Source organism: Bombus terrestris, chromosome 7 (assembly GCF_910591885.1).
Source record: "Bombus terrestris chromosome 7, iyBomTerr1.2, whole genome shotgun sequence".
Lineage (NCBI taxonomy): Eukaryota > Metazoa > Arthropoda > Insecta > Hymenoptera > Apidae > Bombus > Bombus terrestris.
This window is the reverse complement of record NC_063275.1, coordinates 1,546,966-1,574,187: the sequence shown is the minus strand read 5'-3', so window position 1 is coordinate 1,574,187 and position 27,222 is coordinate 1,546,966. Positions and strand designations below refer to the sequence as shown.

The 27,222-nt window shown below is 35.2% G+C and overlaps 1 protein-coding gene and 1 long non-coding RNA gene across 4 annotated transcripts in view; one reads left to right on the top strand and one right to left on the bottom strand.

The window, feature by feature from the left end:
* The window catches only part of LOC100646782 (V-type proton ATPase 116 kDa subunit a 1), a 53,548-nt gene extending 28,641 nt beyond the window's left edge, over positions 1–24,907 (top strand). For 2 of the 3 annotated variants that reach the window (XM_012309685.3, XM_012309683.2), the window contains exons 2-14: positions 7,370–7,510; positions 8,825–9,004; positions 9,828–9,956; positions 10,033–10,151; positions 12,949–13,075; positions 15,130–15,306; positions 16,544–16,756; positions 17,335–17,548; positions 18,663–19,083; positions 21,068–21,195; positions 21,300–21,529; positions 22,315–22,703; positions 23,224–24,907. In XM_012309685.3, the coding sequence (XP_012165075.1) occupies positions 7,394–7,510; positions 8,825–9,004; positions 9,828–9,956; positions 10,033–10,151; positions 12,949–13,075; positions 15,130–15,306; positions 16,544–16,756; positions 17,335–17,548; positions 18,663–19,083; positions 21,068–21,195; positions 21,300–21,529; positions 22,315–22,703; positions 23,224–23,320 (2,541 nt within the window). In that variant the 5' untranslated portion in view covers positions 7,370–7,393 and the 3' untranslated portion in view covers positions 23,321–24,907. The remainder of the gene's footprint in view (positions 1–7,369; positions 7,511–8,824; positions 9,005–9,827; positions 9,957–10,032; positions 10,152–12,948; positions 13,076–15,129; positions 15,307–16,543; positions 16,757–17,334; positions 17,549–18,662; positions 19,084–21,067; positions 21,196–21,299; positions 21,530–22,314; positions 22,704–23,223) is intronic. The other variant, XM_012309689.3, reaches the window with a different exon arrangement.
* LOC125385405 lies at positions 15,178–17,432 on the bottom strand. The gene is made up of 2 exons (XR_007224633.1): positions 17,293–17,432; positions 15,178–17,200 (listed from the first exon to the last, which is right to left on the bottom strand). It is a non-coding gene; the product is annotated as an uncharacterized LOC125385405 (long non-coding RNA).
* Positions 24,908–27,222: the final 2,315 nt, after the last annotated feature.

Below are 27,222 nucleotides of genomic sequence, written 5' to 3'. Positions count from 1 at the left end.
ACGTTCCCTTCTCAAAAGTTCTTCGACCCTTTCTTCTGTAATCTAAGTCTATGCGGAGAAACGAGAGTAGAAATCAGAAATTAACTAACGAAAACGAGACGACGAGATCATCAAATGTAACAGGAATTGTTAACGGATTTTTGGTTTCTTAGATAACTAGCAATGTTAACGCTTAAGAACCCAAACCCTGCTGCTTTCCCACAGTTTATAGGAAACGTACACTCGTTCTGCTAATTGCCAATTGACTAACTGACGCTCAAACACGTTTTCGCACGCAATGATCGCGTTTGAGCCCCGCTTTGCACACTCCGCCCTCGATCAGTTTATGGTTGTTCGCCGCGTTACCAAAGTTTCAATTAGCTTTAAATCAAACGGCTCTCCTTTAACTTTTCGTCGTGTGTTAACGTTTCGCGAGTCTTTCGTCGTCTCTAGCTTATCTTTATCGTACGTCGGTAAACAAGGATTTAATATTTTCCCTATCAAACACCGCATTTCGTTTAATGAAATTAACCACTAACGCTCTCGTTGCTTCTTCTATTATTTCTCCCTCGGTTCTTGTCTTTCGTTCTATCTGTTGTTTTTAAACAACTTATGCGATCGACGTTATCGGGTCAGATAGATCCTATCAAAAACTTCATCGATTCAGAAACTCCATTGTTTTCGCGTAAATTCATATCTCGGACGATTTACGATTACGCAACGTCCACAAGGCGAAACGATGAAAATCGACAAAATTTATCCCTGTATTTGATCGTATCAATATTTTCCGAAGATAGCGGAAACTCGGTCGCGATTCTTATACGATAGCCAGACTTTGAAATGATAATTATTTAAAATAAATAAGTCAGCTGTGTACGTGCCATTTTTTTTCAACTTATTTCGCCTAACAGCATAACAATTACTTGGTATCGTTAGACATCCGTCCATTAGATGTAAGAGAACGATTATTCAACAACAGAAGACTACGGATTTGCACATGGCATATATATTATCGTACGACCGTTTACCTACAAGCGTTTAGTTTTCGAGGTGTACGCGTACTTTGTACCATCTGTGTGTTCTTGATTGCGTGCTTATCTAATTGTAAGTGGAGCACGGTCGACGGTGTTTATCTTTTTTTTTTATTCTATATAATTGTTGCCATCATTGTTGTCTTCTTTTTTCTTCTTCGCTTTATCACGAGATCGCAGCAGCTGTAAGCTACGAAAACCCGAAAGAAAGAACCAAAGTCGAGTGTTTTTCCTATTATCTCGAACAAATACCGATACGATCCAGATATTCGAAACAATTGCTCGGATATGCACGTAGCAGATACGTTTTATCGCGCACAGTCGATTAATACCGCACGCTGTTCTGCCTACGTATGGTGCATATACATACATTTATTTATACATTTTTCAATTTCACCAGACTCGCTTAAATACAGAGCTATGTGAGAACGTGTCAACGTTCACGGAAATTTCGCTAGATATTCGGAAGGGAGCGTAACATATGCAAATAACAGATGTTATTAAATAGGAAATATCAAGAATGTCGGTAGTACAGTTTCTGCTACTTTTTTTTATGCCTGATGCGATTACTAATTTCCAATTACTTTGGGCACGTTAGGTGAATCGTTTGACAATTTACAAGTAATGATAGTATTTTATATTGCGATTTCGATGATTTTCAGATATGTGACAAAGCTTTATCGTTTGACATTTTGAACAACTTTATCCTATATCTTACTTATTATTATTATTATTATTATTAGTTAGCTTGGTTGGTAGTCAACAGTAATATTAACCCTCATGGGTTTAGGTCATGAGAGTAGGTAAATAAATACAAGTGACGACGCGTATACTCGTCAAACGCAGCGAAGAAAATTTCTTCCTCGTCGTGTATGCTCGCCAAACGCAGTTAACTGGTTAATTCGGTCGTTCTGTCGGTCAGTATTGTTTATATCGACATCGATAAGCTCATGTTACTATATCGCCGGATTAATATTACTGCTGAGCCAATTTGCAGTCAGCTTGAAAAATTTAGCAGGAAGGAGGCTGAGCAATGGGATACTTTTGTATATACAAAAGAATTATATGTACATATGTAACTCGAAAACTACGTTACTTGGAAACGTTGCAATTCTCCGAGTTTCGAGCTATTTTCACAGATGTTTTTGTTCGACCGAGAGAAGTGATAAAAGGAATTGCGCTATCAAGGTGTAGACTTTATAATTTAAGGCTGAGCATATGTGCATACGGATGCAGTACATTTGTATGTGCTTAAGAAACGTTCTACTTATCTTTGTGTTAATTTCTATTTCGGTATCTCGGTATCTCGGTTCCTCCATATAAGAACGAACTGGCGAAGACTTGCAAGCCTGTGCATACGTGCACGTATTACGTGTATGTGTACGTGTGACGAAATTTCCTATTCCACGAAGCTACGTATCTGTATCGTTCGACTTAATAACTTGTACGTATCAGTTTGTCGAAAGGCATTTTTATCTTCCAATGAAATGGATTATGTTCGTATCTGTATAGGGTGTTCAGTTGCAGGCGTCAGGAAATTTAAGGGGTGATGCTTAAAGCCGAAATAACACGAAAATCAAGAATGAAAAGATCGCGTTTTCGGTGTTGTTTTTTAGTTATCGACGATTAAAGTTCGGCTAAAATACCCCTGCACGCGAGCAAACCTCCTTACATGAACGAAAAATGTCCAGTCTAGACAGCGGGGCGCGCAGTGATCCTCAATTCGAACGACACCTAGCAGAACACCCTGTATAGTATACGTATACATATGTATTAGAATCGTTTATAATTATTAGAACATTTGTTGGTTTCATACGGAACGCGACGTTATTAGTTTTATGTGTCGAGGAGACGATTAATCGATCAAAATTTCATATACTTGCAAGATCGCGATCTAATGTACAGTGTGGCTTGTGAAAGTGTCGTATATGTGAATCGTATGAAACATATTGAAATTTGAGTGAGCAATGTAACGCGAGACCAACGACGATCATGATTACATTGGGAAAATTTGAGATAAATCTGAAAATCTACACGGAAGCAACATTTAGTGTAAACGTACGTACGTGTGTAGATTTCGTAAAATATCAGTCGTATCGAGCTACAAGTTGAATCAGCTTTCAGATAAAAAAACTTTCTTTCTACTCGACTGATCTCTGCGACAAAGGTATTTAATTAAACGCGGTCAATTGTCCACTACGCTGCATTAATAAACCTTCATATTCAATGGGACCATTTCTAAGGCTTATTATTATACGTATCGTCGTGCTAGGTCTTAATCGTTTCAAACTCGATCATTCTTTACCTATGCTTCTCAATTCCACCACAGCCTTTTCCATTCTTTCTCGCTCGTATTAGTTCATTTGGAAAAAAAAACACGTTTACGATAGAGACAACTTGACAAAAAAATAAAAAGCTACAGAGAGTCGATAAATCTTATCTAAAATATCGAAGGTAGGATAAATGAGACACTCAAAGAAATCTAAGCAAAATCTGAATCTGTATTGTAGAAGCATCTAATCTAATCTATCCTAATCTGTGGCATGCGCGCAGCTAAATAACAAGATATAATGAAATAATAATCAATATAATAGTAGTAAGACGAATGATGAAAATGTTGATCAAAGAATGTGAAGAGATACGCGTACATACAGCAGGAGAATTAATTTTCTTCTATCAAATTGACGAGATTATCGTTACGATGCTGAATTCTAGAGTCTAACGTTTCAAACGCAATAACGGGCGATTCTTAATCAGGTATTTTGTGCTTTTTTGTTTATTAGTATTGTCAGGTATTTTCTGTTTTTGACGAGTATACTCGTCGTGCGTAAAAGGTAGTTACAATTTGCTGTCTAAATTTCAATTCAGTAATTGCAATAAACTGCAGTAATAAAATTCCAAAATAAAACGGTCATTTCATTTATCATCCATCAACGGCCACATTATCTGCGTTTAACGAGTATATTCGTCATTCCTTACTTCTTGCGATACATTTTAGGTTTGCGATACATTCTTGCGATACATACTTTTCAAAGTTTTCAAAGAGATCGCCACAGTTAACTCGTTAATAATTTATAACGCGTAACTCGTAAAATTTCGCTAATGATATTACTTCAATTGTGATCGAGACGACCTTAGTTTGGCTTTGCATTCTCAGACACTTGAGCGTTTTCAGATTACGTTTAAATGTTTCAAGTATGTGTGGAATATATGAAAAATATACCTATCTATTATTATCTTACTAATCTGCTCGAATCTAATTCAAATTCGTTGTTTAATTTTACAGTTTCCTAAATTATCGCTACTCGATAGAGTTGGCTGAATGTCTGGAAAAGTAATATCTAATGTATCTAAATATTTGAGCATGAATCTGCCTATCTACGTCGAATATACTATATTGATACATACATACATACATACATATATTTGTACTGTAATTTAATGATCGTTTAAAAATGCATGCACCTTTTAGATAAATGTTCCATCAAAGAATCCGTATTTATTATTTTTCGTTATTATAATAAAATTAATATTGCGCTCGAGATCTCGAAAACTCAGTATATGTATATTTATCGGATGGATCGTTTCTCCTTAATCGTTCAACTAATCGTCTATAACATATACAAATTATCTCGTAAATCGAATTTGTAAGTATTACGTATATACCATTGTTTTTATCATTCGCCGATAAGATCACGTTTCGTTGCTAAGTTCCATAGAACATTTTATCGCCTTAGCTACATAATAACCAAGATAATAAACTCGATTGTCATTACTGTTTTGTAAACCTGCAGGTTAGAATTCTATACCTGCTTAGTTTAACTTAACTCACTTAGTTATACTTGATTTAAATAATATTGCGAGTCTAGAATACGGACGTATCTGAAACTCTGTGAAATTTTGCGAATTAATCAAATATCGGTTAAGTAAATCGGCAAATATCAGTTACGAACGTACTTGACATAAACTTACGATGTTCCGTTGTAACGTTTGACTTGCGATAAACGACTTCCTATCTTCGTCTCCAATGAGATCATATTTGACTTACCATGTCGAACGAAGTTTAGAAGGAAACGCTATGAATGAAGCTTAAAAGTTCAATTTTCTCGTCATATATATCGAATATATGTATATTCACACGTACATATACAGTGGCTTACAATAGATGCTATTTGGGTACTCGTAGAAAATCTCTGCGAATATTTTATGTATCCATGAGAGAAAAAATTTTTTCAAATTTCATTAGTACTCAACACCAACAACAGCAACGACGACGACGACGATGACGATGATGATAAAATTGTTACATATAAATAATACGTATTAACGACATGTGTCGTTAATATTATCAAGTATTATAACTAATAAATATGATAAGATTTATGATGGAATTCTTATTCATACGTATGTATACGAGCTCAAATTTAAAGTTACAAGGAATGTTAAACACTCGCTCTATTCCATGAATGTAATACGGTCTGTTATAACGAGCCCTGTCGGCAATAAAATTAAACAAACGGTCATTCCGTCACAACTTAATTCTATATTATAACAGCCACACATACTTGTTGCTTGACGAGTATACTCGTCATTACTTGTTAAAGCTAAATATAACGTAAAAGGTATATCGTTTGATTAAATTGATAATTAGTTAAACGAACATAGGAAAAACTAATATTTTATTACATTAAGAATTACGATGGCACCGGCAGGAGAATTACGCGGAAAATAAAATAAAATGAAATAATGGAAAATAAATGTATCAGTTTGGTAAGATTTACTAGAATAGAAACAGATATACTCGTAACGAGTTATCGTGTAGAATTATCTAAGTTTGAGTCGCGGAATACACCTGTGTTTAGTAGTAATTTAGCAAGATTAATTACATTACGTGGAAACGTTGTTGTAACTTCGAATCATGTGAAAAAGATTACAATCACCTTGAACTTAACACGTTGCCTTGCTTTTCTTGTCTTATTTCTTATACATGTACAAGTATAGATTATATGTGTGTATATCGCAATTTATTCTTCGACAATCTCTTTCCGTGATCCCATCCGTGATCGTTATCGAAGAAACACGTTATCGAAATATAATATACGACGGTTTTTAAATTCGATCGAAAAGGGATACGTTTATCTCGTATAGTCTTTATGTTTCTAATCTAATACAATACATATTTATCATATTTTTTTCGGTATTTTACTCACGTAAATGTTTATCATTTATATATATCGATATTTATATGAGAGTTTAAATAATATAAATAATTAAAGCTATCTTACAATATACACTATCGTATGCATATGAGGTTGTTGTAAAGATATTTCTACCACCACCTGTGCTTGTATCTCAGCACGTACGAACGTAAACATCTGTTTGCAATTAAATACGAAGGAGAAAATTCGATCGATAATAAGTTAACAACTTTCGAGATACGTGAATACGTACAACGGAAATCGACACAAGAAAAAAGCGATAGCAATCTTTAAGCTTAATTCCGTTACACAACTTAATGTTGAAGAAATATCGATAAACAAAGATGTAATCACGCTGTCGCTGTTATTGAGACGAAGAAATTTAGAAAATCACACTATTATATGACAACGGTGGTTATGAAAATTAGTAAACCTTAAAACTGAACGAATTCTTATTATGCGATTCTTAGTGTCGTTATACATGTGTATACAAAGTATACGATATAATTATCGCCACGATGTTTCCCAAACTTTCGATAATCTATATAAAAAAGATGCTTTGGAATAAAAGTTAATCGGTTTCCAGTCGGCCAGAAACTGCCGACCGAACGTACAAAGTGTCCAAAAGATTATTTCCGATAAAGAGTCAAGGTCGCGTTGCATTTCTTATACGACACTGTATATCGGAAATTGCAACACAGCACTTTCAGGTCTATTAGTTTTACCTTTTCCTTGGCTTTCGTACGCTCTATTTTATGAAATCGAAATAATTTTCAAATTAAGTATTTCTGGCTAAAGTAGCAGTCTGGTCCTTTTGTGGAGAAGTTAGAAATAGAAAATCAAAAAGAAGCTCATCGATCGACGTTACGTATCGACAAAAATTGACAAATTTATTTCAAAGAGCGAAGATCAGCTAAAAATCTTGAAAATGGCGTCGCTTCGAGAATAGCTGCAAAAACACCATTTGGGATCGTGTATTAGTCAAAACTATGTAATTTTACCGAACGAAATCCTATCATCTATCGTCACAGAACTGTAGCTCGTCCTGTTTATGTGAGACACTCTGTATATATAGCCATTGGTATAACCTAACGTAAGATAATCGTTCTTCCTACCTTTTATACTTTTAGAAAAATAGAAATCTTTTTTTTATTATTGCAGGACAAAACATAACTGGCTGTTGGGATGGGTGCATTATTCAGGAGCGAGCAGATGGCCCTCTGCCAGTTGTTTATTCAACCAGAGGCGGCCTATCTTTCCGTTTCCGAACTCGGGGAAACGGGCACGGTGCAGTTTCGTGATGTAAGTTTAATTATCGGCGTAATCTTTCTTTAAATTCTTTTATATCGTAGGTAGAAGCGTTACACGGCTACATACCGGGACGAGGTTATAAAATAAAGCGAAATTCGAGATACTGAGATACAAGCTCGTCTTTACACGCAGACAAATATGCAGGCAAATAAATATTTATTTTTAAATATACCACGGAAGAAGAATTTGTTCCGAGCTAGCATTCTAACCTTGAACGAGCCCCTAAGTACTTGCAGTGACTCGCCAAAGTATTTCCACTCTCGCAGAAATCTTTTACGAAATATGCGATATTACGCGTGATAACATGTTTCGTATGAATGAAATATACTTGATCTCTGATGGATTAGGTTTAGTAACGAAATCTGAAAATTATACATGTGTATATAAAAATTGCGAGATAGGTAGATACAATATATATATAGGTTATATTTATATTTGTATTTATAAATATAGATATATATATAGGTTGTATTTATAGGTAATACATAGGTTAGTACAAGTACACCTACACACTTGTTTTAATATTCGAACAGCATTCAAAACGGAATTTTTGTAAACTTTTCTAAAATTTTTTGAAATTCGACTAAACAACTGCTGTTTTTTGTCGTCGACGTGTAATACGAGCAACCTCATGTGTTTGCAGTATACAGGATGTCTAGCAAAACGTAGTTCTAACTAGTGTTCGATCTTATGACCTTGTTGTATCGCTCCACCTCCTATGCCCCCTATATCGATAGCTTCTTCGCGAGTATAGATAATTAATTATAATGGAAGAGGATACAGAAAGTCGAGAGGCGTCGGTTACGTTACATCTCATTTAACCAGTTAACTGCGTTTGACGAGTATACACGTCGAACGAAAGCTTTATTTCGCTGCGTTTGACAAGTATACTCGTCGTCTGTACTTATTTACGCACTCCATGACTTAACCCTGCGAGAGATTTCTAAAACTAAATTCGTGAGTTAACTGGTTAATGATTTCTTCGAAACTTAGCTTAACCGTGTGCACGTAATATCTGATCTGGAAGTGTCGTACGAACGTAACGCAATGGTGGCTGACAGTTGGTATTGTTTTATGCGTCCCGAGTCGGTAAACGACCTTTCATCGATGTCTTTGATGTCTTTACATTGCGTTCCTTTTCCATTGACAGTCACTCGCTCGAGAATACTTGCAGTTCGAACTTAAAATAAAACGAACCTTCGTACGTGCAATGAGCATAGGGATCGAGCGAACGGCGCGATTAGACAGCGCGTTCAAAATTAACGATCTTCTTGCTTACTCTCTTCGCTCTTAATTCGTTCGCAGCTCAACGGCGATGTGAATTATTTTCAACGAAAATTCGTCAACGAAGTGCGTCGATGCGACGAGATGGAACGGAAACTTCGGTACATCGAAGCTGAAGTAAGGAAGGACGGAGTACCGATTGCTGATAACCTCACTCAACTACCACGGGCACCGAATCCTCGTATGATCATAGATCTCGAGGTAAGATCTCTATTTCCTTCCTAACGATAACGTCTTAATTAATTTCCTCGCGATTATCCTCTCTCTCTCTCCCCCCCCTCTCTCTCTCTCTTAGCTTCGTATCGTATTCGATCTTTCAATCGTTCGTATCGATTTTATATATTGGAAAACAATTCCATTAGCATCGTAACGAAACATTATCGGTATGATAATATCGACAAAAATTTCTAACCAATCTAAAATACCGACAAAAATAGAATAGATAGGTAGATAGAAAAAATATATGTGTCGCGAACACACGCATACAGAGGGCAAGGGGCCGAAAGAATTAGTTAACAGCTAGTGGAAATACGGTTTCGTAAAGTTACATTCATTAAATTGTTTAAATCGTTTGTTTTTGACACAAATATGTTCATATTAATTTCAATTATTTTTACTAAATAATTTGTATACTACAAGAATGTATTATAAATATATGAAACGACTGTTTTACTTTTTAATTTTATTACCGATAGAGCTCGTCATAATACAAAATATTACTATTTCTTCATGACGAGTATACTCGTCGAAAATAGCTAACTGATTACTTTGATGTCGTAGAAAAACGTAGATTAGACTGAACTACAGATCAGTAGCTGTGACGTTAATATCTATGTCCTGTAAAAAGTTGAAAGTACGCGTGCGTGTATTTTTTGTATTCGATAGAGGACATGCGAGAAACCGCGACGATAAACGAATAATTATTTCTCCAATTGTTTGTTCGTCCTTGACTCTTCGTTTCATCCATCGTATTGGAACGACAGAACGAAAGGGTAAAGAATAAAGGTATTTTATTTGGTTGCAGGCCCATCTCGAGGAAACGGAGAACGACATTTTAGAGCTGAGCCAAAACGCGGTGAACCTGAAGAGTAACTACCTCGAGTTGACGGAATTGCGACACGTGCTCGAGAAGACTCAAATATTTTTCACGGAGGTAGCTAAAGTAGTTCACAGCAGCTTTTGCTCATAGCGTCCTCCTCCTTCGTGTAATCGATGTTACCATTCTGTAGAAGAATCAAGATTCGTATCTTCTTCTATATCAACAGGAAGAGGCCAATGACTCGATCACCAGGACGCTAATTAACGAGGAACCACAGAATCCAAGCGCGTCAAGTCGGGGACGTCTCGAGTATGTTTTTCAATTTAATAACAAATTCTTATGCATCTATGGAAAATTGCGATATTTATTGCCATTATTTTCCATAAATAAAGTTCATGGGGAAACACGCAAAACTGCACAGAATGTAATGTAACATTTCGAAAGTAAAGTAAATCTCTACTTAGCTTCTATCTTTTTAGTCGCCTTTGGACAATACGTAGTACAAATTTGCGTGAATATCCACAGTCCACGTACATCTGCTATATTTCGGAGATATTTAAAAAACAAACTTTCTTCGGCGTCCTTCTTTTTATGACACCTTCCTTTATATAGAACGGTAATCGAAGATTATATACGAACAACGCGAGTCGTGATTCGTTGGTTTTCGAGTTTTGAAACTTACTAATTCGTACTTAAACTGAGAATTTTAGTACCAATTACACAGGTTCGTACGTTATAACACACATATATATAGGCTGTTCGGCTACAGGTGCAGAAAATTTAAGGGATGATTCTTGCAGTAAAAATAAGATGAGAATCAAGAATAAAGAAATTGCTTTATCGACTTTATTTATAGTTGTTGACAATTAAAGATCAGACAAAATACCCCTGCACGCGAGCAACCCACCTTGCATAAGCGAAACGAGGTCAGCCTAGGCAGCGGGGCGCACAATGCTCCTGTGTATTATATTTGAGAAAGGGGGAATAAATTCAAACAAAATTTTTCTCTTGATTTCACTTGCACATTAAAATTAGAGAATATTTCAAAAATATGAAACGTCGCAGGATTAGTGGTTAGACTCACTTTTAAGGTGTTTAAATAGTTTTGAAACCCAACGCTTACGCTTGTAAGTGTAACCTGCTGAGCCTAATCTTGCGAAATTTGATATTTTCGATATATTCAGGCCAATGAGAAAAACTTACGTTTAATGTGTGAAAGTGAAATCAAAAGGAAAATCTTATTCGCATTTGCTTGGCAAACACCCATACCAATGGAAAATTCTAAAATTTTCAAATCGCTTTCCTATAAATTACGTCTCTTGCTCGTCGACTATAAGTTGTATTATAAATACAAACGACGTTGTTTTAAATTGTTTAGTTTTAGACAACTTTGGGAAAGTACTTTTGTCTGCAAATTAAAAATCATGCAGCCTAATAAACGCTGTGATAATGAGTGATTTCATTGCCGAAACGATACTTGCGACGATAATTCGTCTGGACAAATAGCGTTCATAATCGTATCGTTTAACGATAAAAAGGAGGACGAAAGAAATGTTACGAGTAGTAGCCAGTTTATCGGTTTATGCATCAGATTACAGATTTCTTCCGTGACAAGCCACGATAAAAATTATTACAGTTCCCTTCCTTCAGTTTTATGATATTTCGGATTATTCGACAAACATTTAATATCCTTTTAAATATTTGAATGCTAATCGTTTCGATGTCCTATGAAAATCTTTTTTCGTTCGTTTCGAGCAATCTGAAAATGCCGGATTTTTCGATAAAAGGGGAAGAAATTTGGAAAGAGAAGGTAAGTTGCTCGATCCATCCGCAAAGGATAATACGTGATAGAAGAAAATAATATGTAGATATTGTAGAACTCGACGATTTTTCATCCTCTTCTTAAGAAATACGAACTGATTACGCGATGCATTTATTTATATATATCGCGAAAGCGTTCACAAAACCATTATGTCCATATCGTATGTGTTATGACAAAATATTTTGCATTTCATTTCCATTGTAACGTCTGTCACAACGACTATCATGACGGCTATCATCATCATCGTCGTATTGGTAAAATTTGAAACTTCATTTGAAAATGTACAGAGAAATTACAACAAGATATTTATCGCAAACATGTGTCTAGTAAAAAGTTAGTATATCACATGAATAAACATATAATCTTAAGCATATATGTGATATACATTGACAAGTGTTAAATATGGTTCCATTGAATATCGAGGTTTTATCAGCCTAATGCATATTTCTACTAAATAATTGAAACGTAATTTTTATATATCTATATTTTCGGACCTGTTTCAAATGTTTACAGTATGGTGATAGTCAAGTTTCATAATAATGATATTTGATACTAATAACATTTAAGAGAATTGTTCGTATAACTCATAATATGTATGTTCGTTCGTAAGAGATGTTTACATGTGCGTGAATAATCTCGTAAGCCTGCCGTGTAATCTCTAAAAAGAAATTAGATCTTAAAGACATTAAATTATACATTGAAATGTAGACGTAACGTATATATCGGCAAAGGAAAAATATTTTATTTCCACAGAACAAAAAAGGTATAAATGTAAAGATGAAAATTAATAATCAATGACATTATATATATGTATATGGTCGTTGTTACACCAACTCGAACGTAATTCTTCTTTCGAAACTTACGTCATTTTCGCGATAATGCCTTTTGCTAATGCCTCTAACAGTAGGTACGATTCATATTCGCTGTCCTATGTTCTAAGTGCTGCATTATAAAATTAGTTTGAAGAGAATCTTATAATTTCATTCAAATTGTCTAACTTTATATCTTTTGCAATTTTTCTTTACTTTTTACACGAGAGATTGCTCAATTCCATTATAGATCAGAATTAATTAGAATGCTCAAAACGTTGCTTTTAAAACGACGTTCTCTTTCGTATATTTTATTTTCTATAGATACCGTACTTTATTTGTTATATTTGTTACATTCGTCACATTCGTTACACTATGTGTCATTGTATTATAAATTACACTTTAATTCAATTATAACTTCTCGACATTACTATGTTAGCCTTATATTTTATTCGATGAAATTTTTCTTTTATAGGTTCGTTGCTGGAGTAATAAGCCGAGAACGAATACCAGCTTTCGAGAGAATGTTGTGGCGAATATCCCGTGGAAATGTATTTTTACGTCAAGCTGAGCTCGATAAGCCATTGGAAGATCCAGCTACTGTTAGTTCGCTTCTTATCTCTTCTTCTTCTTCTCTTCTGCTTCTTCTTCTTCTTTCCTTCTCTTTTCTTAAAACCATCGTCTAACTTCTCTTGATCTAATTTACAGAGATATAAAAATGACCCATTACTTGCATAGACTTTACGAATAGAATTGATTCGTTTATCGCGATATTAATTCTATTCTTTTAATGTATTTTTATTGTGTCTATACTCATCGTTCTCACTTACGTATATTTATCGCTAAAATCACGTACGCAAGGATCCGAAGGATTTGGTAAGATATTCTAATTTTTCTATTTTTTACGTTGATGCTAGTATTGTCATTAGGTATTATTCTTTCGTAAATCATTACGTAGAAGCTCTTTCTCTTCTTTGTACGTAATGTGCGTGTAACCAAAGAGAAGATGTTTGTTTTATTCAATTAAAAAAAAAAAAAAAAAAAAAGAAAAAGAAGGTAGGTACGTTGTTGAATTTATTAAGCTAAATACATGCCAACTGGTCCATCCATGAAACAAGTAGAAGATTCTCTTTAGTTTTAGTCGCTTCAAAGTTGATTCACTCTCAAGGAATTTCACATTTTCCTATAATAATCAATCGTAAAATCTTAAGTTGTTAGATTCCTTCTCGTATCGATGAACTTAATATTTTGCTATCGTTTGTAATTCTTTTTATTTGTAAATATCGATAGTCACAACAATGTAGAAAATACACGTAATATCAATCGATTGGTTTGTCGTTTGAATCGTTCGATCGTTCAATCGTTCTCTCAGTATCTTAGGTATCGTAATTGATATCGCTTTTATGGCGTGCTTGGAAAAAGTGAGATACAAATTTACATTTAACTTTCTTGTGATTTAACTTCAGATTAATCATTTTATTAACAAACTGACTATTCTTCTACCGTTATCATTGCTTTCCTTTTATTTTTATTCTTTCCCCATATACCATCATTCTATATGCTGCGCTACCATTTAATTTTAATACCTGCTCACCGTCTTTATCTCTGTTATTAATTATGAAAAATTACTTTTTACAGGACGTCTTACTTTGTTCTCAATAACTTGATCTCTGTCTTTGGTCGTTTCGGTAAAAATGAAAAGAAAAGTCAGATAATCGTGACAAAAGTAGTAACTCTTATCACGATGAACGATCGTAAAATACGAATACCTAACGATTCGGAAATAATAATTTAGTTTTTCGCTGATCTATTTACGCGATAGACCTTCAAGCTCGATCAATTTCATTCGAATTAAAAAAATCACAACTCCTGCACGCCCTGTTTAATTTTGCACAAATTTATCTAAGTTGCTTATACACTTTGTATCATTTATCTATCTTTTTTTATAAGACTTTAAGCATGAATACCCAATGTTATAGCGCCGATTGTTATTTAAATGTATAAATAATACAAAGAGACGAATTTGTAAGTAATTAATTTGCCCTTGTAGAAGATGCGTACGTCAGGTTGTGACAAAAGTTCCTTTCATTTTGTAAGGAAATAATCGATGTAGTAATAGATTGAAACGGATCGTACGTAATTCGGTAAAATAATATAAAACAAACAAATTTTGTGCATTTATGATTTCCTTTTGGGACATTTGCGACAACCTAATATTATACGAATGTCGCTCGTGATTTTTGCCTTCCCATAACATACATATAGATGTTATTACGATTAAATCGTGAAAAGGGAGAAATTGTCACGTATGAAAATAATTTAATTTCATCGAAATGCCCACGCGTATGCGTTGGTAAACAACATCGTTAAAATTGAAATCTGATTAGTAAGGAGAATTAATTAACTGTTTGGGCGTCGGTGGTTTATTCGACGTCAAGCGGTTAATAATTTATTGCAACTAGCAATTTCGTTCTCCGAACATTTTTCAAGTAATTGACGATCAAAGAAGATATTTATTTGCTGTGCGATATCGTAACGTTAGTTTATTCTAAATCGCTATTACGGTAGATATATTTAGATACATTCATTAATATTGTCGATATCGCTGATACAATCTTGTTTGATTTATGTACGTAAGTTTTGCGGATTGTTTTAGGGTAATCAAATTTATAAAACGGTATTCGTCGCGTTTTTCCAAGGAGAGCAGCTGAAGAGCCGCATCAGGAAAGTTTGCAGTGGTTTTCATGCGTCTTTGTACCCATGTCCGCACAGCCACGCGGATCGCGAGGATATGGTGAAAGGCGTTCGAACGCGACTGGAAGACTTGAACTTGGTGAGTTTTGTACATATGTACGTATACGATACACGCGACATCGTTAACCATTTAGCTGTTGCAACCTCTTAGAAAACTTTGAAAACTATGTACCTGAAGTGTGTCGCAAAAGGTAAAAGTGATGACGAGCATACTCGTCAAACACAAAGTACATGTGGCTGATGTAATATGGAATTAAGTTGTAACGAAACGACTGTTTTATTTTTTAATTTTATTATCGACAGGGCTCTTCATAACACAAAATATTGCCATTTCTTCACGACGAGTATACTCGTCAAACACAAAGTACGTGTGGCTGATGTAATATGGAATTAAGTTGTAACGAAACGACTGTTTTATTTTTTAATTTTATTATCGACAGGGCTCTTCATAACACAAAATATTGCCATTTCTTCACGACGAGTATACTCGTCAAACACAAAGTACGTGTGGCTGATGTAATATGGAATTAAGTAGTAACAATACGACTGTTTTATTCTTTAATTTTATTATCGACAGGGCTCTTCATAACACAAAATATTGCCATTTCTTCACGACGAGTATACTCGTCAAACACAAAGTACGTGTGGATGTTGTAATATGGAATTAAGTTGTAACGAAACGATTGTCTTATTTTTTAATTTTATTACCGACAGGGCTCTTCATAACACAAAGTATTGCCATTTCTTCATGACGAGTATACTCGTCAGGAACAGCTAGCTGGTTAACGCGGATTACGTAATTCGCTATCAAAGTAACTACCTAGTAGTAAATTGATTCCCCTTTGCTTTTAAACGTTTTTTCGTTTCAAGATTCGATTCGTCGAAGTATCCAGGTATTTCCAGCTTCTGTTACGAGTATTACAATACGTACGAAAAATATTAGTCTAATTAATAACTGCTAAAATGGACCTATATCGTAGGAGATAGATTAACGAAAAGTGTACAATTCTATGCCTTGAAATACTTTCGCGTAAAAATGTAAAAAGTAAGGAAGTCATTTACACTTTTCTCCAGGCTTTTTGTAAGATATTTTTCGAAAACATATTTTTCGTTAATGTTACGTATATCTCATAAATATTAATAATTTTCAGTACGAAGAAAATCGAGTTTACGCGCGTTTGAATAACTGTCGGTTCGTTTCTGATGAAAATGTACGACGAATATATGAAAACCCGGAATTCGCTGGTTATATTATATGGAATGGATCGTCGAATCTTTTATCGTTGATATCTTCGTTTCTTTTTCGTTTCATTCAGGTATTAAATCAAACGCAAGATCATCGTCAACGCGTGTTACATAACGTTGCCAAGGAGTTACCCAATTGGACGATTATGGTTCGAAAGATGAAGGCCATTTATCATACGATGAATCTGTTCAACGTGGACGTAACGAAAAAGTGCCTTATAGGAGAATGTTGGGTACCTGTTGCCGACCTCACCATTGTCCGAGACTGTCTCACGGAAGGATCGGTTGGTTTCTTCAAATTATATTACGTATACAAGTTTTACGATACGTTTCAAGAACGAAACAATTCGAATAGGAGTAACACTTCTGGTACAATTCTATACTATATTTCTCATTAATTTCGTTAGCACGTGTAGCACAGCTTTTAAAAATCAATTTTCTCTTGCTATCGTACACATACATCGTTCTATATATCGTTGTGTCGAATAATAAGGAAATGACAATGAAATATTGTTATTTAGAGTATTTGATAACGATGATAAACTTTCTCGTAAATTATGTCTCGTAAATTATGTCCGGATACCTTCGAGACGCGATATATCTTGTGTCCTTCCTTCGACATCGTTTCGATTTTCTTCGAATTTTCATGTTTTTCAATATTCGAAGAAATTCTATAATATTCAAATATTCTTCTTTCACGTCTCGTAATATTTTGCTGGCTCGTTCAACTGAAAATATGCTTTCCCATTTATACTATAATCAAATTATATTATAATATCATATATCAAGTTATGATATATATATATATATTATATATTACAATAATATAATAAAAATCGCGTTGAAATTTGACTTTCTTCAGCGTCTCTGTGGTAGTACGATACCATCGTTCCTCAATGTTATCTACACAAACGAAGATCCTCCGACGTTTAACAGGACCAACAAGTTCACCAGAGGTTTTCAAAATTTGATCGACGCTTACGGCGTGGCATCGTATCGCGAAGCTAATCCAGCTCTTTATACGATTATCACTTTCCCTTTCCTATTTAGCGTCATGTTCGGCGATTGTGGACACGGTAAATAAACGTTTTACGTTTCGGCACTGACTACGGTCAAGAGTGATACACGGTGTCCTAATAAAACAATGATACAGTTGGCAGTTGGTAGATGGCGCGATTGTACGTGAAAAAATAAGTCGAAGATTCAGGCTGTCTTACATGATGATCATGCATGAGAAAATAAGTCGAAAATATACGATAAATTGTTTTCATTCGAGGGGCTTCGTTTCCGAGAAAATCAATTTTGAATTTCCACTTGCATTTGAATTCGCACTTGATTATGTCGTGGTCGGATCTCTATACGAACCATTGTTTGCTTCATCCGTTTATGTAGAAACGTACGTACTAAATCAGAGGTTTATTTCTAAAAGACAACTATTAAAAGCGAGGATCATTTTGGCGTTCGAAGAACTGGAAGATTGGAAAATATGTTTTGGAAAGCGTGCACGAAAATTGAATACGCAGAATATTTCAAGAGCCAGTGTTGTCAACAGCTTTTGCACCGATAAAGCAGATCTTAAGAATTACTAAATAAACATACGGCGTATGGTTTGTATCGTATTAGATGAAAAGCGTAGAAAATATAGAGCTTTCTCGTTTAACGCGTTGTTTTTCGAGAATATCATGGCAATTGGCGAAGAACAAGAAGATCGTGACTCGCGCGTGTTTAGTTGAGAATCGATGTATCTGCTCGTTCGATATTATCGTCCAAATGTCATTTTCTTGCAAACGAAGCGTTACACGTACGTCGATCGAACGTTTTTCTCTATCTTCGGCTTATTTTTACGTACGTGGCAGAATCGATCGAAACGATTGCTTCGACTCGAACGACTTCAAATCTGACCACTCTATCGATTTTATTTCTATGTAAATCCAGTTGGCACGGTGAGCGTAGCTTGAACGTGCAGCTTTCGCCTGAACGTCGAACGTAAGTTCGATCGCGTGCACCTTCTACGTTGCACGTTTCTAATCGGATTCGAAATTGAAATAAAGATGAACGTCGTAAAAAGTAGGAAATTTTAAACTGGTTTTATATAGTCACGAAACGCACCGTGTATTTCTTATAACGTACGAATGTGTAGATAGGAATATGGAAAGCGACGACCTTTTCCTTTTTCTTCTTTTTTTTTAGGTTTAATTTTGAGCCTGTTCGCTGTATATATGATCGCGTTGGAGAAGAAGTTTATGGCGCAAAAGTCAGCGTCCGAAATTTGGAATATATTTTTCGCCGGACGTTATATTATCCTTCTTATGGGTTTGTTTTCCATTTACACTGGCATCATCTACAATGACGTGTTCTCAAAGTCATTTAACATATTCGGGTCTAGTTGGCAAATATCGTACGAAGATACAATCGAGGAAGATGATGTGATTGAGTTGAATCCAGCTACCAGTAATTACGCGCAAGTGCCTTATCCATTGGGTATGGATCCTGTTTGGGTATTAGCCGAGAACAAGATAATATTTTTGAATTCGTACAAAATGAAGCTGTCGATCATCTTCGGTGTCGTGCACATGATCTTCGGCGTGTTCATGAGTATCCCTAATATTATGTAAGTTGATACAGCGACGGTTCCGGTTACGATTTCGATTTCAACGTATCATTGCTTTTTATTTATTTTTCTTTCCTTTTTTTCTTCTTTTTTCGTTCAAGCGAGTCTTCTTTATATCTTTTATTTAGCGTATTTACCTATAAGTACGGAAATATCTAACGAACACAGAGATAGTTAGAGAAGAAACAAAAGAAATAATTCGATCGATCGCTACATCGAGTTGGAAATAATTTCTTTCGAAGATTTTATCGTAGCTCTTAGAAAAGGAAGCTCCTATTTACGATAGTCGGAAATTATTTCAAATCAATATCTACGTACGTATATTTGCAGTAATGTAGGGCACACTGATGGGAATACGAAACGATCATTTTGCTTTTCAGCTTATGGAAAGTCTCGGAATAGTTCGAAAGAGGCGACGGAAAATAAATATAACTTTAACAGGGAATTTTACGTGAAACGCGCTGCATATATACATGTACGTGTATATACGTGTACACATATGTATAAGTGTTAAAATGCTATGCACCTCGTAAAAGCAGAAGTCGTAAAAGTAACTCGGAGAACTGGAAATCTCGAAATCGGATAGCAATTGGACCAGTGTTATTTCAAAGGAAAATAAATTGTGAAATTTTAATTAGTTTATCCAATTGCTTTCCTAATAATCACGCGCATTCATGTACTACGATAGATAGGTATAGGTTTCTGTTTTTCACTTCCACAAAAAGCGTCAGCCTTTCGCTTTTCCTTACTTTAACGAATCTATAAAAGAGCTACGTTTAAATATTTTTTGTTACTTACACGTACGAGTATATTCGTCAAATATTCCAATAAAGTTTGGAGAAAACAGAAACGAAACCATGTAGATATTACACATAGCTGAAAATCGAAGTGGTCCATACATGCTAGATATTGTTCCTTAATCTGTATTTATAGGTATATATATATATATATAGACATAGGGTGTTTCGATTATCTTGGATTAAAATCGCTTAACATACGGTAATCACAAATATATTATGCGAGTTATAGGGAAGTTATTTTGAAATTCCATTGAAAATCATGGATGATTCGAATCGGTCGATATACGCGCCAAAGAGAATAATCGAATAATCAAACTTTTTTTTTTTTATAAAATACATAACAGGTTTGCTGGAAGTATAAAGGAAACATTACCACTAAATATCGTTTATATTACTTTTTACTGAAATTTTGAGTCTTTATAGTAAATGGTAATTGTTTATTTCCAGCTTGATTTTATACACGACGAGTATATACGTCAACCGCATCGAGATGCATTTAGATTGGCCCGTGTATACGCATTGAACGCACTGGACTGGTTCTTCGGTGACTGGTTCGAAAGTATCGTAAAGTATAAGAAACGTAGGACAAGTATGTCAAGTAGCGGCGGGTTCTTACCGGTTCGTTAAAACCTGAACGCGTCGCATCGTGTCGGTGGATTTCCGAAAAGAATATCGACGCTACTCCGCTGTGAGATGTAGGACTTGGGACTATAGTAACAAGTATCACGGCACACCCCCATCGCGGTTTACCCGGCGTCGCGACGCCGCGCAGCATCGTGACAGCTATCTGCCATTGGTCTGCCCTTCTCCCGGGCTGTGGCCAACCAAATCCAAAACCGACACAAACGTGACACGAACAGGCGTTTTGTCAGAAATTAAATATCTACTTAGAAGAAACTATAGCTAAGCGATATGTATACGTAGGAAAAGATTATCCCGGATATCGAGCTTGACGATCATTTTGTATTTCAAGGTCATTGAAATCGACCATCTTCGATTAACAATAATTCTATCTACGTATGTTAAGCAATGCAAGATAAACGAACCAGCCTGTGTAATAAATTTTACATAGAAACGAAATTTTACAGTATTTTTGTACGTTATACGCTATGGTAACTAGTAAGTAGTTTTCACGTTCACGAATTACCTTATTAATTATATGTGTTTCTACGTTTCCCCAACAGGCATTTCAAGAGATACTCGAGCTTATTCCTAGAATTCTTGCCACAGTTACTTTTCCTTGTTTTATTATTTTTCTATCTGGTAGTTTTGATGTTCGTTAAGTGGGTTTTATATAATCCGGCTTCAACAGGTAACGTATTATACCGTATCATACTTGTTGTCTTTGCTATCTGATTTTCTATTCAATCGTGAAATTAATCAGATCCTGCTATGTATCTTCTTTTTTTTTTACAGATCATAGATACAGTCCTTCGTGCGCACCATCGGTTTTGATTACGTTTATTAATATGATACTGCAGGGTCACGCTACCGTGCCACTTGGTTGTTCGGAGTTCATGTTCCCGGGTCAGTCTATTCTTCAGAATGTTTGCGTGATACTCGCTGTGTTATGTGTGCCTGTGATGCTTCTTGGCAAGCCTCTTCTCTTCTTATTCCAGAAGAAGCGACGAGAAGCGAGAGTCTTGGTGAGCAAATATAATTCTCGTACTGTTACGATACGTTGGAATTACCTAATTACCTACCGTCGATCGGCAGAACGAATCGGTTTTTTCTTCCACCGTTTCTTCAGAAACTGGATTGACGAATTAACCAGTTAACTGCGGAATTTAGTTTTAGAAATCTCTCACGGCGCTGGGTCATTGAGTACGCAAATAAATACAAGCGACGGCGAGTATACTCGTCAAACGCTGCGAGATAAAGCTTTCGATCGACGAGTATACTCGTTAAACGCTGCGAGAGAAAGCTTTCGTTCGACGAGTATACTCGTCAAATGCTGCGAGATAAAGCTTTTGTCTGACGAGTATACTCGTCAAATGCTGCGAGTATACTTGTCAAACGCAGCGAAATAAAGCTTTCGTTCGACGTGTATACTCGTCAAACACAGTTGACTGGTTAAGGAGAAAGAACGCGTAATCGAATTACAGCGTAATAGGTGATTTGGTTAACCGTTTTTACATTAGCTGCTGGATTAAATGGATATTTATAATGGATATATATAAATAATATTATAATTAAATGGATATTTATGCTATATCGAAATCGCTTTGTATAAAAGCTGCCAATATTTTTCAACCTTGTGCATACATCCGTATGCTTGTACTCGTACATATACATATACATACGTGTACTTTTCTTATAAATGATTTGGCAGAAAAGTAATGATAAAGATAAATAAATGGTATCTTTAAGACTGTACAATTTTCACTCTTTTTATATAAAATTTTCACCTGCGATCACTTTTCAATTTCAGGGCAATGGGACTCCATCTCAAGACATCGAATTGCAAACCGAAGGTTTACAAAATAATGTGGCTATTAGTCAAGCCACCGATGCTCACGAATCGGAAACATTCGGTGAAGTGATGATACACCAGGTTATTCATACTATAGAATATGTTCTCTCAACGATATCTCACACTGCCTCTTATCTACGTTTATGGGCTTTGTCGTTGGCCCATGGACAACTTTCCGAAGTGTTGTGGAATATGGTGTTACGCAAAGGTTTGGGTGCTACCGAGGATAACTATGTAAAAAGCGTTATATTGTTTTTGACATTCGCTGCATGGGCCGCATTCACCGTCGCCATCCTTGTGATGATGGAAGGGCTATCGGCTTTCCTGCATACCCTTCGGCTTCATTGGTACGTAGAAACCAACCAAGAAACCAGAAAACAATGAATCGATAACCGTTGATTAACGTTCCTAAGTATTCCGGCTTTTTAGTCTCTGTATAACAACGATCTGTATCGTCATCTTACTAACTTCGAAACGCGATTCGTCCTTTGTCTTTTCATCCGTTTTAGTCGTTTCGAATAACTATCGCTCGAATTAATCGGAATAGGAACTAATTGGTAGTAGGAGCCAGAGGAATGGGGGTCAGGCAACTGCAACTCTGCTAGCTGAGTAATGATTTTAACCAGCTAGCTGTTTTCCACGAATATCGCCACTTGCATTTACCTTTCTCATTCTTTTGAGCAACGTAAATGTCTGGAACAGATATAATATATTTTCTCAATCATTCGTGCACTTACGGTAGAAAACTTTTACTAATGTACCGCGCGTCCTAGTGAAATCTCAGGATGTTTTGTACTAGCATTAAGTGTATGCAGGACGATAATACCAATAATAATAATAATAATAATAATAATTTTCTTTTTTCAGGGTAGAGTTTATGAGCAAATTCTACGATGGCCAGGGTTATCCCTTTCAGCCATTCTGTTTCAAAACTATCTTAGATGCGGAAGAATCCGAAGACTAATATCGGACCACTGCTGTGATCCTCGGCAATAACAATTATAATTAGACATACATATCCATCGTGTTAAACGGAAAGACTTGTTTTTATTTTATGTATATAACCAGTTCAGCAGTATCGAATGAAATACAGCGGAAAGATGTGTCTGTTTTAGGAAATTTCTATCAGTATGTTTGAGAGCATTCTCAGATTAACCGATTGATCGCGATTTAAACGATACATCAATCGTCGTAGGAACAACGTTTAATCCAAGATAGATAGCCCGTATCGTTTCTTATTTAATCGTAAACGAATTGGACAACAGTATTGCGACATGTCTAACGTTATTTACCATTTACCGATTCTTTTTGGAAGCTTGCATCGTGTATCGAACGTACGTATATACCTAAATATATAGTATATATGTATCATGTAGGTACTCGGTGTACGTTGGAAAAGCAATTTCGAGAAATGTATATCAATGATACGATAAATTATGCTGTAAATTCTGATAGAACGAAACCTGAAGAGATAACGGAAGAATTTCGATGGATCGGTAGGTACCGATTAATAAAACGCAAAAATTAATCGAATTAATTTGAGGGAATTTTTTGGAATATTCCGCTAAACAGAGGAATATCTATATTGTGCTTTCTCTGCGTAAATTCTTTAAACAGTCTAATAACATCGAACACGTAAATTCGTCGCTAGAAACTGAAGACAGTCGTTGGATGAAACAGATTTCTTAGGTCGAGTAACATGTAATTTCATTCGTGTTTTTGTTAGATCACAGCACGTTAAGTATTAGCTGTTACGTTTCGTATACGATCCATCTATACTTGTATAATTAAGAAATAATTTATTTGTCTTATTTCTTCGTAAATATGTATCCTTCGTGAAAAATTGAAAATACCTGTACTTGTACGTAGTAGGTGCCGTGACGTTCTTTAAATAATTTTTACAGCATTCTACTAAATAGGACATATACGGTGGCGAAAGTTTATCGATCGACCTTATTCACGAATCTATCAATCAGTCCCAGTATTTTTAAAAAAGAGAAATATATCGTCAAGTTTTCCTACTAAAAATATTTTTTCTATTTTCTTATTAATGCGATAGAAACTAGTCGAAGAAAATCGTAGACGAGATAAAGAGGGTAATTTTTCTAAATTCTACACCAAGGTAATAATACACGGTTATTCGGAAGAGAAATTCGTCTTGGATCAACTAAGCATATCGTTGATCGGTAAATCGGTACACGTCTCGTTCATTCCATTGTTCATTGTCAAAATATGACGAAACGGTAAAAGTATCGCGTAACGTAATACAATATCCAGCATACTATCTATATTCGCATAATATTATTATGCTAGGAGTATATATAAGCGGAGAGAAGAGTTGAAATCTGAGAAGGATGGCGGGAATGTACATTCTATATTACTAGAGTACAAATTGTTGAGAGTGATTGCGAGAAGTATTGACCCTGCAACTAATAAGAAATGCCGATCGTTAGAGATACATCCAATATATTGTAGGTATTAATATCCAATGTATCCAATATAACGTGGAAAAAGAAGAAAAAAAGCGATGCAAATATATATTTTACCAATATTACGATCTTACATTCATTTCCTTTCTGCGCATTCTCTTTTATTTTCCTGCGCGCAAACTAAATGCTACTCGTATTTGTTTATCGTAGCTCGCGTGTAGCCACTTTTCACGAATGTAATACGCGTGTCGCACGAAATATACGGAAATTTTGTGTGAAAATTGGGAATGTAAGTTTGTCAGAAGATGCAAACTTACTATTACCTTTGGCAAATATTTAAACAGTCGATTACTCATCATAATAATATTCATGATACTATTAATAATAATATTCATCTATGTGTTTGCCGTCGATATGTATTTTGTAATTTCTATACACGATATTCATGGGTTCTTCAATTTTTCACTTTTTGCCCATATAATCGAGATAGTCGTCTGTAAATAGTTCGTTTCTATCGTAGTCCCGCAGGTTTTTATATCTCGATCTTGTTTCAGGACAATGTTAGAGGAACGATAACTATTCTTCCTATATTTTGTTCTTTCTATAAGATATTTGCCCCGTGTGCAACACCGCCTAGCCATCAAGCATTTAAATTTAAATACTGTCGATGAATCAACGCAGCTTTCACCATGATAGATAGTTAGGCGTACAATTTGGAAAACGTATTTTTCATCGATGTAAAAATTCCCAGTTTCAGCATCGTACGATAATTCACCTGTACTTGACGCCAAACGCTTAGATTTGGACCGATTAAACGATTTCTTTTTACAAAACTAGCATTTTATTATTATTACTTACAATTAACTCCAGTTCTTCGATTATGATCACGGAAATATCAATTCGCGTAAGTATCGGCGGTTTAGTGATCGATGAATTGAATTTTCTCGAAGAAAGAAACACTACAGTGGCACACACTTAAATAGTATGGATTTTAATTCAAGAAATTCAAAAATTCGATGTCTGTAACGGCGGGTATCATTTTCATTTGCTTGTCAGTTTAAGGACTTTTCAGCAACTTCAGTTCTAATTTAGACGCGCTTTCGATAGACGTTAAGAAAAATATTCAAAGAAATGTCACTCCTTCTGATTGTTACCTGCAAAATTATTAATTTCGTTAAACTATGTAACACTGCTTTCCTACAACTTGTTTCGATAAAACTAAACGAACCATTCGCTGTTAACTTGAAACTTTACACGGCGATTCTGTTAACAAAAGGAAATACAGAAAGCTGAAATTACGTATCGAACACATTTGTATTACGTGATTAATATTTCGGGCGTTTCTTTATTTCGAAAATTCCGCAATTTCGAAAAGAAATTGATATCGCGGGCTCTTATAATCGATAGAAGCGACGAGTACTAATGTTCCAGTTAAAGAACAGTTTTAACAATTTCAGGAGAAAATAGGTAAATTTTGTGCGTAAACCGTCGCGTATTAAAAATATTCTCGTCTTCGGATTTTATTAACTCGAGTTATTTAAATAAGTTGTTACGAGCTATTTTTTATTACATTAGCACATAATATACACTCGGTTTTGGTAGTAAATTTCGCGAGAATCTCAGATACGCGACAGTTTAGTTATTTGTTACATAAAAAAGTAAGGCGGTAACGTTGTTGTATCGAAAAAAAGATAATAGATAGATATAAGAAGATTGTAGGAAGAAAAAGTAGAATTTTTAACCTTTTTTTACATTAAATTTAGTACGTTGTTTGGTTTAAAAATGTAGCGCCTTGTCGTCGATCAATCTCGTGCTACCAAAGCTTTCATATTTAGTTTTGGTGCTATGTATTCAAATATTCAAATATTCAAATACCGAAGATATCGGAGTATCGCTTGCCTCGCCAATGAACACGTTTGGTTTGCAGAAAATTTGCTCCACTTACGAATTATTAGCGAAAGATGTAAAGTCTTCGATTAAGTCGTGTTAAAATCCTTTTGCTTGGTCGTATAGAGGGTAACATGGAAATTAGACGAAATGCAAACGACGAAACTGTACCTCCTACTTATCATGTTGTTCTCCTTTCTAATTAAATCTCTTTCCTTTTTCTTGCAAATTGATATGTGCAAAAGGAACGTGCCGTTAAATGCGACATTAAAAATTGAAATTAGGTATTACAAGCGATATTCGAATTTGTATTTTGTTCTTTACACGTTCTAACGTTTCTATCGACTGTGCTGTTCGACGCACGTAGATATAATCGTTTTAACTATGCAAAATATACAAATCTTGGACGTTTAAAAAATTCCATTACTGCGTATACTTTCCAATGTTTAAAGCTAAGTTTCAAAGATTGTCGTCTACTTTATACGTACTACGTATGTATTTCGATTCGACGAATGGCTTAAAATTCGTAAAATCGATAAAAGCCACCGAT